The 17,639-nt window shown below is 48.7% G+C and overlaps 1 protein-coding gene across 1 annotated transcript in view; it reads right to left on the minus strand.

Moving 5' to 3' along the window:
* Positions 1 to 17,058, minus strand: part of TLL2 (tolloid like 2) — a 138,408-nt gene extending 121,350 nt beyond the window's left edge. Inside the window, exon 1 of the mRNA XM_082406510.1 lies at positions 16,610 to 17,058. Coding sequence (XP_082262636.1) covers positions 16,610 to 16,799 — 190 coding nt within the window. The 5' untranslated portion in view covers positions 16,800 to 17,058. The remainder of the gene's footprint in view (positions 1 to 16,609) is intronic.
* Positions 17,059 to 17,639: the final 581 nt, after the last annotated feature.

Here is a 17,639-nt window from a genome sequence, read left to right on the forward strand (position 1 = left end):
CCAGAGCAAATATCCTTCATTGATCACACCTTCCTGTCCACCGAACCTGGACACAGCCTCCAAATCCATCTCAACACAGTCTACAGAGGGCCAGCACAAATGGATAGAAATGGCAGATGAATTGGGACCTACTTGCCAGCTGTGCCCTAAACCATGCTGGCAATGTCCATAATGCATGGGCCATTTGTTCCAGCTAGGAGTTTTCTATTCAAAGCCACTTAAAGTCTGAACTCAGGGGTCTGAGCGTGCACACCAGGAAAGTAGCAGGACCTGAAAGTCCATAGGACTTTCCATGTTAAAAGTCAATCCTGAAAAGATGCTCAGTATGGCTAATTATTAGAGAAATGCACATCAAAATCACAATGAGGTATTACCTCACACAGGTCAGAATGGCTATCATCAAAAAGTCTACAAATAACAAATGTTTGAGAAGACGTGGAGAAAAGGGAACCCTTGTATACTGTTGGTGGGAATGTAAATTGGTGCAGCCGCTATGGAAAACAGTATGGAGGTTCCTTAAAAAACCAAAACTAGAGATACCATATGACCCAGCAATTCCATTTCTGGTGGAAATGAAAACACTAATTCAAAAAGATACATGCACCACAATGTTTGTAGCAGCACTATTTACAATAGCCAAGATATGGAAGCAACCCAAGTCCCTATCAACAGATAACTGGATTAAGAAGATATTCATATATATATATATATATGTATATAATATTACTCAGCCATAAAAAAGAATGAAACACTGTCATTAGCAGCAATGTGGATAGACCTAGAGAATATTATGCTTAGTGAAATAAGTCAGACAGAGAAAGACAAATACTATATGATATCACTTAATATGTGAAATCTAAAAAATAGCACAAACGAATGTATGTACAAAACACAAACAGACTTACAGATATAGAAAACAAACTTGTGGTTACCAAAGGGGAGAGGAAGGGGGAGGGACAAATTAGGGGTATGGGATTAACACATACAAACTACTATATATAAAATAGATAGGCAACAAGGATATACTGTAGAGCATAGGGAATTATATCCATTATCTTGTAATAACTTATAATGAATATAATCTGCAAAAAAACCTGAATCATTGTGCTGAAAATAACACAATATTGTAAATCAACTATACTTCACTTAAAATTTTATTTAATTGAAGTACTGAAAAATTAAATTGAAAAATTGAAAAAAATTTCAATTAAAAAAAATGCTACAGCTTGGCTTTCCAAGCAGGACTCACTTGGCTTAAGAAATACCTGTTCAGCTAATTCCCCAGAAAAAAAGATTCTCTACCAGACTAGCATGAGCAGGTAGGCCATATTTGCAAGGCCAGTTAAGTTTTACAGCTCCAAATGTATTTCATCTCACATGCCCATCCCACTCAATCGGTGATGTTTTCTCTAAGTGCTGTGAGGTGACTTCTTGGGCCCTCAGGAAAAGGAGCTGTGATCAATTAGCCATGTCTGACACTGGCCTGGGGAGGGAGTGGCATTGGAGGTGCCACACGTGGGCCATTTACAAATGTATATTGTAAAAATACTAAAAATAGTTCCATCCATGGGAAAGAATATCTGCAGCAAGGCCTGAGCTATGATTCAAGTGATTCTTTTTTACTTACTTTCCACCCTCTCTGCCCTGCTCTGTGCCCAGGAAGGCGGATCCTGTGGACTGCTTCCTCCACGTCTCACTGCTCTCTGGCTTCTGCTTGCATTCAACCAGGAGGAGACCCTGGCAGATCAGAGAGAAGAGAGCAGAGAGCTGCAGGCATTTCTTCCCTGCTTTCTCCCTGCTTTGGTGCTGTATCCAAACTACTATATATAAAATATATTAGATAGGCAACAAGGATATACTATATAGCACAGGGAATTATACCCATTGTCTTATATACTGTCTTATGTACTGTCTTACCTATACCGGAATATAACCCGCAAAAAAACCCTGAATCATTATGTTGTACACCTGAAACTAATACAATATTGAAAATCAACTATACTTCAAGTGACTCAGCCACCTCCCCTCCTGCCCAGCTCCAGCTCCAGCCGTAACACGGTTCCCTTCCCGTTTCTTCAGCCACAGGGGAGACTTGCTAGTCTCTGGGTGTCTCACACCCTTCTTTGTATCCTAACCCTGTCTCTGTAAGTAGTCCCTTCATGAAGGTCTCTTCATTTGAAACATCTGGGGTAAAGTCTGGTTCCTGCTGGCACCTGGCTTGTACTGCTGTTCTAAGAAAATCCTCCCATTATTTCCATAGCTAAATGGGAAGATGGCATTCTGACTGGTAAACTGAATGGCTACTTTGGCCTAAGATAACACTTTTCATTGCTTAATTCCAGCAGCATATGACTTACTGCTGTCTCATACCTGCTATGTTCCCACAGCCTAAGCTCACATGGCTTCCACTCAGTAACGGAGAAAAGGGAGCAGTTTAGGTCCTAAAAGCCAGAAGCTTCCCAGGCTCTAATTTTGCATTTATGTGCCTGATTCCAAGGCCAGGTATATCTCATAAGCTCTAATACCTCCACTGTGGAATGATCTCTTGTGGAGCATCAAGTTACCAGTGCAATTAAGCAGGACTCATTCTGAAGACAAAGGCCCATGGAGACCCTAAGTAGTGCAGAGAGTGGAAAGATACACTAGGTGGAGAGTAAAGGAGACCCGGGGTCCACCTCCAGGCATGCCGGGAGCTATCCATGTGAACTTGGACACATTACTGCCCTTTCAGGCCCTCAGGGTTCTCATAGGAAACATGAAAAACGGTATAAATAATTCCGAGGGTAACTTCCAGCTCTAACATTCTAAAAGATTTTACTCTAAAATCTTACCTTGTGTATCTAGTTAACATTCAATAATGGTCATGAGCCTATCATCACTTTGACTAAATTTTCTTCATAAAATTCCAGCAAGTAGTCTATTGTGGCAGACTTATTGTCCACCAATACCTTTTCTCCCTTCTTCCCTAACAACAGAAACTATGATGTTCAGTTCCAGACCTTCCAGAAGAAATATTTCCCAGAATCCCATGTACCTAGCTACATGGTCATGTGACCACGGTCATGTGACTAACTTCCAGCCAATGAGATGAAAGCAGATGGCAGATGGCATCTCCTGGGAACCTGCTCTCACATTCTTTGTTCTTTTTCTTTTCCATGCCTTCCGTGTCCAGACCGTGTTTGTGATGGTTTGAGCTCTGGCTACCATCGTGGACCATGAGGACAAGGGCCTCAGCCCAGGGAGAGTGGAGGGGCAGGATGGAAGGAGACTGGATCCTAGAGGACTTCCTGGAGCAGCACTGTCATACTGGCCATAGACTGCAGACCTCCAGACTTTGATGTGAGAAAGAAAGAAACTTCTGGCTTGTTTAGGCCAGTGTTCCAGCTATCAATATATTGCCTATCAGCTCTAAATCCACCCTTCTTTGTCATGCTTTGTGACACAAGTTGGACCCCGGAAACATTTCTCCTTTGTCAGCTGACACATTAGATTTTGTCAGTAGAGGGCACTAGAGGGACTGCAAGAGGAAGGGAATTCTCTTCCTGCTTCCGGGCCTCATCTTTCTTGCTCCTGTAGAGTGGCCACCAGCAGTGTTTGGGAAACCCGTTGGCACCCAACTTTCAGAGTTTTGCCCAAACTCCAGTGGGCAATTTCCCACTTGTCAGCCTCTTCCTGTAGCATCTCAACAAACTTCTCCAACTGTCAGTGGGTCACAGCCATACCCTCTCCTATGAAGTTACAGCCGGGGAGGGGTGTGTGTGGGGTGACCTCTTCCAAATGTATTCCTTCTCTAGTAGCTGCTCCCTATATCTTCTATTCCTGTTTTCTTTAAAGTTCTCTCTACCTCCTTTTGCTAGTTAATAATCCTTTATATTAAATTTTTGAATTATTTCTGAAATTACTGATGTGGTTTCAGTCTCCCAACTGGCCCCTGATGGCCACAGCCAATTACCATGGGTTCATTACTAGCAATTTAACCTGATCTTAACTGATAGAGCCATGCAATCATTTCCATGGAACAAGTGAATGATATGGTACAGGATAAGCTTTCTGCTTTTTAAAACTCTTCTCTCCAAAAATTATTTGTGACAAACGTGTCAGATAAAAGGTTGAAGTCCTAATCTCTAACAGTTCCTACAAAATGTTTAAAAAATGACCACCTAATTAAAAAATGAACATAAGCAGAAAGAAAAAGAGTCCATAAATAAGAAGGAAAAAAAGCCCATAAATAGGAAATTCACACAGCAAAATAAATACAAATGGTCAAAATATATTTAAAGATTTTTTTTTTAATGTGGCCATTTTTAAAGTCTTTATTGAATTTGTTACAATATTGCTTCTGTTTTGTGTTTTGGTTTTTTGGCTGCGAGGCATGTGGGATCTTAGCCCCATGACCAGGGATCGAACCCACACCCCCTACATTGGAAGGTGAAGTCTTAACCACTAGACCGCCAGGGAAGTCCCCAAAATATATTTTTTAAGGTTCAAAATTATTTGAAAAAGAAATACAATTACAATATAAATGCAAATTGAAGAAACTGTAAATTATTTTTCTCTTATCAAACCAACAAAGATTTTAAAAACTAGAATACAAATATGTTAATCTTAATGAGAGTGCAAAGGAGTAAAAAAAAATTTGAAGGGCAATTTGAAAAAAAGAATCAGAAGCCCTAAAAGCATCTATACTTTTGACCCAGCAATTCTACGGGTAGAATTTTTTCTAAAAAAATAATTTAAAACATACACAAAAATCTAGCAATAAGGATGACTCCAGCATGATTGTTTATAATAGCAAAAGAAATGATTGGAGAAAAAAATCTTTATGTCCAACAGTACAGGACTGATTAAATTAAATTATGGTGCATCTATACCGAACAACTTAAATTGATGCCATACAAGTACCTGTATTACATAAGCATCTTTATTATCGTGGAAGGAGGTTCATGGTACTAAGTGAAAGTGAAATACAAGCAGGTTCAAAACGATATGTGTAGCACTTTTTAAAAATTACAACCATGCATGAAAAAATTTTGGAAGAATATACAACAAAGTGTTTACAACGGTTACTCCTCGGCCATGGAATTGCCGGAAATTTTTACTCTTGCTTGCTCTCTATATTTTCTAAATGTTCTCCAGTGGATGTATATTAGCTGTATAATTAAGAAAACTGTTTTATGTTAAAAAAAAATAATCTCCCTTTCCGGCCCATCTCAAGGGCACCCCAATGCTTGCTGAGCATCTCTGGATGAACTCATTTATGTTTCACTAGACTTTGAGGCAGAGCTCAGCTTGGGACCTCTCCCACACACAAAGCCATGATCTCTCCCGCATTTTCCCTTCCTTTCCATTCCTGAGGCCCAAGTCTGGACTTCATGCTCCCAGGCCTAGAACCCCTGGTGGTCCTCCTATGTCCCGCTTCTACAGATCCTAAACATCATTTGTCTTCATCATAACGGCCGTCTGCTCAAAAACCATCAATAGCTCCCCCTTTCTTAAGGGGCATGATTTAAATGTCTCAGCTTGACATTCACTGTTCCAAGCTTCTTTCAATCTTGCCACTACTATTCTGCAAAGTAAACCAGGTATTCCCACAGCTCCAGACACATCCAAAGCATTCCTGCTGCCTTGCCTTGACTCATGATGTTTATTCTACCTGAAATGCCTTCCCCTCCATCCCAGTTTCTCCAAATCCTTTCCATCCTTCCAGGCCAAACCCAGGGCTCACCTGTGTTGTTTGTTTGTTTTTTTTCTTTTTAAATATATCTTTATTTCTCAAACTCAAAGCTTTATTTCATCAAGTTCTAACACATTTTGCATTGACAAGTGATTTCACCTGCATCCCATAAGAAGGTCAGTGGCCATTACACCAAAGAGGAAACCTCACATATCCTAGGAAATTAATATTTGAAAGGCTATGCAAGTATAGAATAACAAAAAAGCTTCCAATTTAGTCTAATTTGTATCTTTTCATCTATAGTAATTTGGAAATTAATGGATAAAAACTTAATTTTCCTAAAGCAGTGATTTTTTTTAACTTCATGAAAAAAAAAAAGACCAGATTGCTTGAGTTTTAAAACACCCACAGATCCATATTATTTAACGACTTCCTCTTTAGCGGATGGTCTTCTCACCCTCCTATGCAAACACACATGACAATTTGCACCACCCCTCACTAGCTTACCAGGCTTACCAGGAAGCCTTCCTTGACTGTCTTACAGTGATTGATGCCTTTTCCAAATCCCTATAGTATCTCATTTGCTCAGTTTTTCATTTGGCAAATATTGGTTGAGCACCCACCATGTGCCAGGCACTGTGCTGGTGACTGGGAAGCCAAATGAGTCTAATTTCTACCCCTTGAAGTTAATTGTCTGATATGGAGACAGACATTGAGCAAATAAATAGTCACTCCAATACCCAGTTACGGACTGTAAAACGTGCAGGGAAACAAAGGTGATGAGAGATTTAAAAGAAGGGACCTGATTGAGATCAGGCCTGAGAAGGCCTTGGGGGGAAAGGATATGTAAACTGACGGTCCTAAGTGGGTCTAATTTTGCAAACATGATCAAACGTGCATTTCAAAAAGATCATTCTGCCTGCAACATGGAAAACAGATTTTGGGAGGCAAGGGGGAAGCAGGGAGACGGGTTCAGGTACCATCGCAGTAGCCTACATGGGATCCGGTGGGATTTAGACCAAACAGTGGCAGTAAAGATGGAGAGAAGTGGATGGGCCTAAATTTGGAAACAGAATTGGCAGGACTTGGGTTGGACTGCATGAGAAGGGGAGGGAGAGACCCGTATCCAGGATGGCACCGGGTTTCTGGTTGAAGCACCTGGCATCACGACCAGGTGCCACCTGGCACATGCCACCATGAGGCCCAGACCTTAGCGAACCACGGCCGACTCTGAGCCCAGGGGGAGAGGATGGCGAACCAGTGCCGGCTCAGCGGGAAGGAGAACTGACCCAGGGATGGGAAAAAGAGTTAGGGCGGAAGGTGGCCTGCTCCTGTGGGAAACTGGCTCACGCAGGACTCACATCAACTCAAGGCCAGTAACCCCGGCGGGAGGAAGGGGAGGAGGCTCGGTGCAAATTGCAGGATGAGCGGGGAGATAAGTGGCCCAGCTGGTGGAGCGGGTGAAGAGTCGGGGCTGAACATCAACACTCAAGTGCTCATGCAGGCGAGCTTGAGAATATTTATTGGTAATTGACAGAAGTGGTTAGAGGGTGGTGTGATCACAGATAGGCCTGTAACCAATCAGCAGGAAAGTTCGGTTCCTTTCGCTATGTTTGCATCCGGGCAGAACCGTATTACGAGCGGGCTAAGAGGACACCCTGAGAAACCTGCTTCTATGCATTTGGTTTATCTGTTACCCGCTCCCTGCTTCATGGATGAGAGCAAGCGAGCTGTGGAGCAATAAATTATCACTTGCTGCACGCTCTGGATCCCAAGAGAACTCTCTGCAGAGGGAGAGATAAGCCGACACAGGCCACTGAGAAATTGTCACTTATAGGGAAATTCTTAAATGGGGAACAATAACAGGCATAATCATAATAGCAAGGAGAATAGCTAAAAATTAGTGACCGCTTGCTAAACACTTCTTGTTCACTGCCTCATTCAATCTGCAAACAAACCTAGTTCATGGGTTTTCATATCATTCCCATTTTCTAAATGAAGAAACTGAGGCTCAGAGAGGTTAAGAAACTTAGTCAAAACCACACAGGCAGTGAGGACAGAGGCAGGCTTCAAGCCATGGGCTGCCTGATGCCAAAAGTAGTCTCTTAAACAGGATGTTTCACTGCTCTGCTCTGTTACACAGGCTGCCACTCACCCAAGGCTTCCTTAGGAAACATGGGCCATCGAGGCCCTCTCCCTCTGGGCTGGGGAGAGTGGCTGGAGCCATCGTCCTCAACTGACCTGACACCCAGGCACTGCCCCGGGCCGTGTGGGAAAGGGATGGGGGAACAGAGAGGAAGAAAGTTGCATTTCAACACCTTGTATGATTCATTTATTCTTCCCTATGCTTTGGGACTAAGAGTACTCTGAAGGCCAGAATTGTCTCATCCTTGTTGGGTTCCTAGCCAAGGACGGAGAAAAAAGTGGGGAGAAGGTGGTGGGCTATGGTGCTCTGTGGAACAAGTGTACAAATATGACCTTCAGACTGAGCAGCAGGGAGATGCTTGTTGACTGGGGGGTCAGGGATCCAGGAGAGGAGAAGCCGTTCCCGGGTTGGAGAGGCGGTGTGCTTCAAGGGGAGAACAGGGGTTTGAGGTGTTTGTCCCACTGTTTACAAGTTCAGTATCCTGTGCGGGCCCTAGCCCAGCCTCTCCCCTGGACAAGCACCCAGACCTCATCCTGCAATGTCCACAAGATCATAAGATCTCAGAGCATCTTCCGTGAGTGCCCGGATCATCTCCTGGCTATCTGAGAGACCAACGGAGAGAACAGAAGGAAAGGAGTTTTATAAACAATGCTAAGGCAATGCTGTAACCACTGTGAGAGGTTAATATCATTGTCCTTCCTCATGAAAAACATGGTGAGGGGTGAGAAGGCAAAGGTTTGGGGACCAGTGAAGTTACAGCTTCTATTCAGATTGCTTGACTACCTATCGTAGAAGGATGTGCATTGCCATCAAGTGCGACGTGGGCCCAAATCCTGCTTGTAGCTCGGCTATTTGGACCCTGGAGGAATGCTGCTGGAAAGAGGAGTGGCTGGGAGGAACCACTGGCTGAACGGAGGCTCAGACTCAACACCATTCACACATCTCCAGTCAGGGGCTGGCTTCTCGGGTGGGGCCTGGACATCTGGTTGGCTTGCAGTACGTGGAACCCCCAGCCTAACACCAAAGAAGCCAGTGAGTGCCACGGCAGATTTGTTTTTAGAGCAAGGTCTCTGGATATAGAGGAACTACTGCCATCAGCATCGCTAGGAAACATAAAACTCTGAAATCATCATCTGCTCCAGTTGTTCAGATACTTGGTTTCCTGCTCTTGGAAACCTTGTTGGATTTCTGTGGAATGATAATAATAAAAACAACAATATTTACTGAATGTTTACCGTGTTCCAGGCACTAAGTCCTTGGTCTATGTTAACTCATCCAACCTTTATAATCACCCTCTGTGGTAGACACTAGTATCCACATTTTATGGGTGAGAACACTGAGATCCAGAAAGGTTAAGCAGCTGGCTCAGGGCCTCACAGCCATTCAGTGGGAGAGCTAGGATCTGAAGCCCAGCAATGCGCCTCCAGAGTCAGTTCACTCCTCAGCGCTCGCATAGGAACAGAAAGTGATGCTGTTCGTGTAATTCAATTTAATGCGCACCACAGGTTCTTCGGAGGCCACAAAACGACAGCACTATTTCGCATTTATTGAGTGCGTCTATTTGCTCAGCACAGTATCAAGTGCCTTTCATTCAACAACGGCCTGTGAACTAGGAGTATCTCTTAACTGCAGGATGTACATGAGGAAACTGAGACTTTAAAGGCTGCGGGACTCGCTCAAGGTCTCACGGCCAGTAAGTGATAGAGATGAGAAAGAAAATCCAAGTCAGTCTGACTCCAAAGTTTGGGTACCGAACCAACAGGCCAGCGACGAGCTAGGCGTTCAAACAACCATGGCCCCGGGCCGGGGAGAGCCCTGAGAGTGGCGGGAGAAGCAGCAGTGGGGGGAAGGTCCAGAGCTGATGGGAGGTGCTGCTGGCCTGTCTGCACTCGGCTTCCATCAGGAGCATCTTCCCGCTGAGGAGGCCATGCCCAGGAGTTCCTGGGGGCAGGGCTGAGGTCTGATTGGCACTTAGCTCCTCAGCACCCACAGCCTGGCAGGCACCCTGCAGACTAGGGGCTGTCGTAATGGCTCCTCCTCTCCTCCACTGGGCTGGATGGAGGAGTAAAGGGTACTTCCCCCCCCACACACACACCACCCCCAGGAGAGGGTGCAAGATACTGACCGCTGCACGGCTGGGCAGGAGAAAGATGGAAAAACGCGTTCTACTGACATCAGAGTTGCGGACCCACTTGGAGACTTTTCTGTCTCCAGTGTAGAGCTCTGCCTACAGAGATAGCGTCAGAAGTCAAAAGAGGACCAATGTCGGGCAGAGGGTCTAGGCCGGAGGGTGTGTCTCCAGATGCAAAATGGGAACCATCCCAGCTGCTTGCCTACTCCGGGGGCTGGGGTGAAGGTCAACAGGCTGGTGTTCTTACTATCATTCAGCTTTTGGAACATCCTTGCACAAAAGGGGCTGACGCGTTCCCCTTCTGACCTCCCCTCCCCCAGATGCTGCACCACCTGCGCCCCCCAGCATGAGTCACGGTCCTGGCTGGGACCTCTGGGCTCTGTTGGGCACCTGATGGCCACACGTTCTCTGCCTACTCGGTTAGCCGAACCCTCAGTGTGGGCAGCCTGTGTCTCTCCGCCGACAGTTCCGCAGGAACCAAGACGGTGCGTTTCCTCCCCCAGCCTCTGCCTTGGCCCCTCCTCATCATCACTGACTTTCTCTTCTTAATCTTTATTGGGCTATAACTCACATACCAAAAAAATTCACCCTTCACTTACTTTTGAGACCCTGTTTACCAATAATTATCAGGTCTGAATTTAAGAATCCCTAACTAAATACACTACATGAAATCACTTGTTCACTTATCACAAAAATTCAAATTCCTCTAGAGCATTTCAACAAGAGTTCAAGAAGTACTTGTGAGCAGCTGCTCTGTGCTCTAGTAATGTACATATCCATCACTGAACTCTTGCCTCGTCCAGAAAATGTGCTGAGCACGCGACAAACTTTCTATCATTTGACCCTTGCCATGACCCTGAGAAGTGAATATTAGTCCTTCTCAAGGGAGGAAACTGAGGCTCAGGGAGGAAACTGAGGCTCAGGGAGGTTAAGTAACTTTCTCAAGGTCACAAAGCCTTGCATGGGCAGCAGATTTTGGATCCAGGTCTGTCAAGTGTCAAAGCCCGAGCTCTTAACCACCTCATGCCCTGCCCCCGGGCACTTCAGGGGTGAAAAATTGGAGACAGAGGTGGACTAGATGCACCTCCTGCCTGGAGAAGTGGGAAAGATAAACATTTCATTTCCATACAGCCCTGAAATATTTTAACTCCATCAAATCAGCACCTGCCCGAATCAGCAAGGACACCATGACAAGTAGGGATAAAAATAAAGTTGTAAAACTGCCAGCCGCCCTCACCTGGGTGTGGCCCCTGGGGAGAGACAAGGTGCCAGGGAGATGGCACCTCCCGCTCTGGGGACAGGCTGTGCCAGGGAGACAGCCTTCCAGGAGGTACCATGGAAGCCTCACATCTGTACAGAAGAATCCAGGGCACCTGCCCCTGCCATGAAGGATGGAAACTCTGGGGGAGCACTGCCCAGGACCACATCCCCCAGCTCTACCTGCAGCACTCTCAAGAGGGCTGCTGCCCACTGGGATGGCTCTGCTTCCCTTCCAGGCTGACAGTGAGCTTGGAGGTCCCTTCAGCCATGGACCCAACCCACACAGGGCCAGAATCATCATTCCCTCATTCAGCAAATATTGACGAGTACCTACGACGTGTCGCTGGGCACTGGGCTTACAGCAGTGACCAAAGCAGACAACAATCCCTGACCTCACACAGTTTGACATTCCAGCCTCGTATCAGTAACGTGAGGGCTGCTGGCAGGAGCTGCCCAGAGAGTGCTGTCCTAGAGGGCTCTGGTGACCCCCCCAAAAAAGGAGCTGATTGGTAAGGTCACTGTCTCTGGGACAGAATGACAAGATGGAGTGGGGCCCCAAATTCCAGGCAGAAGTCAGGTCTAAAAGTGAGAGGAAGGACCACAGACTTGCTCGTGAGGAAAGAGCTAGTTCCCAGGCCAGCATCCTCACCCTGACTCCTGAGCCATTAGCCATCAGGGACTGCCGACTGTATTTATTGATGAAGGAATATATATGTTTATCATATGTGAAGGCCCTGGCATTTATCAAGCCACCAGCTGAAAAGTAAAGCTGCTGTCAGCCAGTTCCCTTGGGTTTAATAAACCCAAAAGGCTACAGAGCACTTTACAGTTTACAAGGTTATTTGCATATCGTTTGAGCCACAGGTAGACAATGTTGGTGACCTGAGACCCATACCCTCAGCTCAACTCTGGGCAGTTCCGTGAATCCACTGCATGGCTCCCCACTTTTCTGCTTGAGAATTTTTTCGGAATCCGTAGAGCTCAAGGAGCCCGCCCACGCAGGTGCAGGGAAGTTCATGCCTCAAGGAATGGTCATATTCTCCCAAACTGGCTGCAACAACAGCCCCCATTCCACATGCTCTTTTAACAATGTGACTTTGACATGCCTCTCGTGGAGAGATGGGCTATGTTCCCTCCCCTGAATCTGGGAGAGCTTGTGACCATGGTGGAAGTGATGACACGTAGCTTCTGAGGCAAGGTCATAAAAGGCAATACAGCTGCCATCTGGTTCCCTTGGGATGTGTACACTTAGAATCTAGCTGCCATGCTGTGAGGAAGCCTAATCAGCCCGCATGGAGAGCACACAGAGAGGCTACCTGTAGGTTCTGGCCAACAGTCCAACTGAGGCCCCAGGCAACAGCCAGCCTCAACTGCCAGATGTGAGAGAACAAGAGAGCCTCCAGATGATTCCAGCCCCCAATTGTCAAGTCACCTCCAGCCTGCAAGTCTTCACAGCAGAGGCTCAGACACTGGGGAGCAGAGGTAGACCACTTCTGCTGTGCCTTTTCCAAACTCCTGATCTACAGACCCACCAACATAGTAAAATGGCTGTTGTTCTATACCACAGAGTTTGGGTAGTTTTTTGCACAGGAATAGAAACTGGAAAAGGGAGCAAACAATGAAGGACAGCAGCCTTTGGATAAATGCTCCAGCCTCCTATTACCTGGGCAGATAATTATGGGAGGCCTTATGGAAGGGCTGGGTGGGGACATGGCCCCATCAACTAAAGCAGCTACCTCAATTCCACTCCCTTCACTGGATTTCCTCTTTCCCTGTCATACTCGCCCTGCTCCCTCACCCTGTTCCTTGGGGTCACCTCCTAAATGATTTATCTACACACAAGTCCTGTCTAAGACTCTGCTCTCTCAGGAGTACAGCTACAACTAGCCTTATGTCTATCCTAAAAGGCAAGCAGTTTTGTTCCCACCCCCATTTTGCAGATGAGGAGACTGAGACATGGAGACGTGGAGGACCTGCTCAAGACCATACGAAGAGTAAGAGGCAGGGTCAGGACAAGAATCCTGGCCTCTGGCTCTGAATACAGCTAAAGAATTATGGGTGAGGGCAAGCAACCAGGAGAAGCCCTCAGAAGCTTTGCAAAAGTTGTTCTCAGGGCTGTGGTGGTTGGAAGGATCTCTTGTAATTTACTGTCAGTTGAACTCTTGACCTCACTTACAGTATCAGATGAAAAACAAACAGCAGAGCCGAGGAGCCTGACAGAGACCACACCCAGGAAGTCCCACGCATTTTACCAGCCCCAGGCCAGGAGGGCTTCCCAGGCCCACTCCCACTCCACAATCATCTGATTTTAAAAGCGTCCCTTTTTACAGCATCAAATAGATTGTTTGCTAGTAAATTTAAATTTTACACCTTAAAACTTACTTCAAAGGTCAGCATGAAGATGTTCTTTCACAAGTTTCTAGGAAATCTGTTTATAAAGTACTTAACTATATGTCAGGTACTGCACATTAATCTGTTGGGAATCATCCTCATTTACAAATGAGGAAACTAAGGCATGGAGAAATTCAGTGACTTGCCCAAGGTCACACACAGTTTGTAAATGACAGAGTAAATAGTAAAATGTGTAAATGGTAAAACTGTAAATGACAGAACACTGACCCGTTTGCTCAGCCTCTGAGATCCTGAGCTGGAAGCAAAGGTCATAGAACCATAGATGACTGAGAAGGAAGGGGCCAGGGGCAAAAACTCAAGTGCCCACAAGGAGTGAAGAGGGCGCAGGGCAAGATGGCAGATGTGGACTAAGGGAGTCAGCTCCCTGGACCTGTCAGTTTGCCACCCTAACTAGTCCAACAGTTTCACTCTATGGATGAGGAATTAAGGGCCAGAGAGGAGGGGCTTGCCAGGGTACACAGCTCCTGAGAGGTCAGGAACAGACCCCAGACTCTCCGTCTGCATTCTGCATCCACAGCAGAATGGAGACACACCCCGCCCCCGCCCCAGCTCAAGAAGGGGCAGGTGGGAGGTGTTTTAGGTTCAAAGCCCTGAGGCAGGTCCAAGGCAGAGGACTTCTGGCTAGAGGAGTCAGGGAGTTAGCATGTGACTGGGATAGGAGGAAAGGCCGCCCCTTAAGGTTTGGTTTGAATATGGAACCAGGAAAGACAGTGCTCCCCGCAAGCCGAGAGGCACTTTCTTACACTGAGTCTCCAGTCCTTGGTGAACTGCTTATTGTCCTTCCAGAAGGCGGTTCCCTTGCTCAGGGAATTTCCAGAAGCATGAGTAGACCGATGTGACATTTCCCCTAGGTCTCCCTTGCCATCGCCCTCTTCTGGTCACTCTTAGCATCAGCATGGATGAGGGAGAGGTCAAGGGGTTGGGAATATGGAGGATGGCTGCGGAGGATGAATGGAGCTGGCTGAAACCACACAGCTACTTTCCGGCCCTGCTGCCCAGCCTGTCCTGTCTGTGAAGAGTCACAGAACACGCATGCCCTGGTTATCTAGCATTTTCTCCAAAATTATTGGAGAAAAATGAGGCCCCAACAGGCAAACCTGCTTTAGTGTTATTCCACAAGGCTGAGACCAGGAGCTGTAGAGCTCTCACAGACGGACCTATGCCTCTTTCACCGGGATTCGCAGGCCCTAGATCAGCACCCAGCATCCCAGAGGTGCTCGATACATTCCCGAACGCACTGATTGCTGCCCCAGCCCAGGCCCCAGCTGCCCACACTGCCTCCCAGAGGCCCCAGTTCACATCCAGGAAAGTCCAGGACCTGACAGGTGCAGGTGATGGCTGATCACTTCGCCCCCATCCCAGTTTTGCAGCCCCAGTGCCCCTCATTTCAGGCAAGGGCACCATTCAGTGCTCCAGAGACTCTTCAACCCGGTCAGGACCGAGGTCCCATGAGGAACTGAGATACCTTAGTCAGGGCATACTACCTGCTGATATTCTCTCAAATTAGCCAGGAATCAACTCTGCCCTCCTTCCCAACTCAGAAGCCCCACAATGTACAGCAATAATAGATGGCTATACTGGAGGAATCTTCCTGCAGCATGAGCCCAGGACCCTCAGACCTGGTATGATCCTCAACCTTCACAAGATTCTCAAGTCTCACACTCTCCTAGGTCCTCTGGCCTCCCAGTAACCTGGTCTCCCCCAGACTTCACCCAGTTCTGACCTGTCCAACCCCCAGCCTAGACCACACTCGCTGCAGCAACAACACAAATAATTACAGTGTCATCACAATTATTCCATTGGCAGAGAATTTCCCCATAGATTATCTGAGTCCTCCTACAATTACTGTCCCTAATTCAGATGAGGAAACTGAGGCTACTAGAGTTTTCCAGGGAGTGAGGGAACGGGGTCACACTGGCTCATGCACGGCACTTCCCTCATCAACTGGAAGAAAAGCACCCTGCCCTTCTGCAGATGGAGGCTGCGAGCTTCCCTTGGTCCGCTCATCTCTGCGGGCCGCCGAGTGAAGCGGCCGGACCCTGCCTAGAGATAAACACCAGGAGCCGCTCGGCGGGCTTCTGAGACCGTCCGCTCTCGGGGGCGTGAGTATCCCTCTGTCCCACCTGGGAACTGTCCCAGACCCATCGGCTTTCTTTGGAACATGCGCTTGGGCCCTTCTGGGGCTGACGCCTCAACTATTCCGGCTCTGAAGCTGCTCCCCTCGGGACACACAAGCCGGTTGGTGGTTAGTGGGAAGCGGGAGCTGCAGTGCCCCGCGCCAGAAGGACCCCCGCGTGCCGGGTCGCGGCTTCCTGGCGGGATTAGAGCACCTGACGGCTTCCATCTCCGCCGGCCCAGGGAGACCCCCAGGCGCGACCACACTGAGGGGGCTACAGGGAAGTGTGCGGCAACTTGAGTCATACACATTCCCCCTCGGCTACCTCTTTCTTTTTGCCTGCTGTGAAGCTTTTCGCTTTTTATACTCTCTTCCCAAGAGTAACCACAAGATCTTGGGAAACTTTGCGTGAAACTTACAAATGCCATGAAATCGGAGCCAGCAACACCGTGTGAGCCTGAGAACGCCGCGCCCAGCCCGGCTCCCGCTCCTCTGCTCCAGCCCAGCGCGACCGACGGTGGCCCGTGTTGACCACCTGGCGGTCAGGCGACTCCAGCGCCCGCCCCAGTCCTTGGGCCCCCTCTCGGCCTCGGGCACCCGCCCTCATTCGCTTTGGGAACGCTCCCGCGGCCGCCACCCTGTGCGCGCCGCAAACCAGGGGCCGGGACGTCCCAGTCGGAGTGTTATTTAAGCAGTCCCTCTGGGGCATTGTTTTCCCGGGGAACTCGAGGGAATCTCGGGGGGGGGGGAGGAGGGGAGGGGAGACCCGCCCCCCAGACGGCTGAGCTGGCTTGCCCACCACCTCATTTGCATTTCAAAGACAAACTTCTGCCGGACATCCCCGGCGGCGGCGGCGGCTGCGGCACCTACCGGCTTTGCACGGGTCATGGTAATGCTCCAGCTGCTGCTCCGCGCTCTCCTCGCCTTCCAGCACCGAGTAGTCCCAGGTGGCGTCCGAGCGCTCCCCGAGCCCCCAGGCGTCGCGGGGCAGCGGCAACAGCAGTAGCAGGAGAGGCAGCAGCAGTGGCACAAGGGCCCCGAGCGCAGTCACCCGGGGCATGATTGCGAGGGGCCGGAGAAGACCGAGGGAGTTGGGAGCACCGAAATCTGGGCCCTAGCGGGGGACGGTGTACAGGGTCGGGTCGGCGGCGACCCGGGAGCGGCGATTACGCGCGGCTGCCCGGCATGGCTCGGGCGTGGAACCAGCAGAGCGCGGCGTCCCGGTCCGCGTCGGCGCGCCCAGGCAGCAGCAGCCGCTCGGAGCTACTTGCCCGGCGGCCGAGGCTGCGGCGGCTGCGACCGTGGCGGTGGCGGCGGTGGTTGGAGCAGTGGCCGCTCCGCCCCTCTCCACCCGGGCTGGACCGCACAGACCTCGCCAGGGGCCCAGGGCAGCCAATCACTCGGGCGCCCGAGGCGAGGCCCCTCCTCTTCCCGGCACCTCCGCAACTTCGGAGGAAGGGGAGCGAGGTGAACAGGCTGAAGGCAAGGACCCTGGGACAGCCGCGCTGCCCCAGAGCCGAGAGAGCCCTTCTCCGGGCGCCACCGCGCCTCCGGCCCCCCAAAACGCTGCTCCTTAAGATCAGGGCTGGACTTCCCGCCTTGCTGTATTCTGAAAACTCACTTTGCAACTCCCCGATGCACACGTGGGTGAAGGCAGGAGGCAGTGGTTAGAGCTCTGAGCTCAGGACCAGGAACCCGATGCGAGCGATCCCTGATACCAAATCACTATGTGCTTTTCGTACAATCGTTTCTCTGTAGGGATGAAGCGAATCTTCTCTCTGGTTGCTTTCGGCGCAGAAAAAAAAAAAATCGAGGATTACGCTCCTCTCAGCTTTCTCAAACTTCCCTCGTCCAGCCGTGAAGGGCGCTTGCTTGCAGCGCCCACCTAGCCTAACGTGTG

The sequence above is a fragment of the Balaenoptera borealis genome (assembly GCF_965194805.1).
Source record: "Balaenoptera borealis genome assembly, chromosome: 10".
Classification (NCBI taxonomy): Eukaryota; Metazoa; Chordata; class Mammalia; order Artiodactyla; family Balaenopteridae; genus Balaenoptera; species Balaenoptera borealis.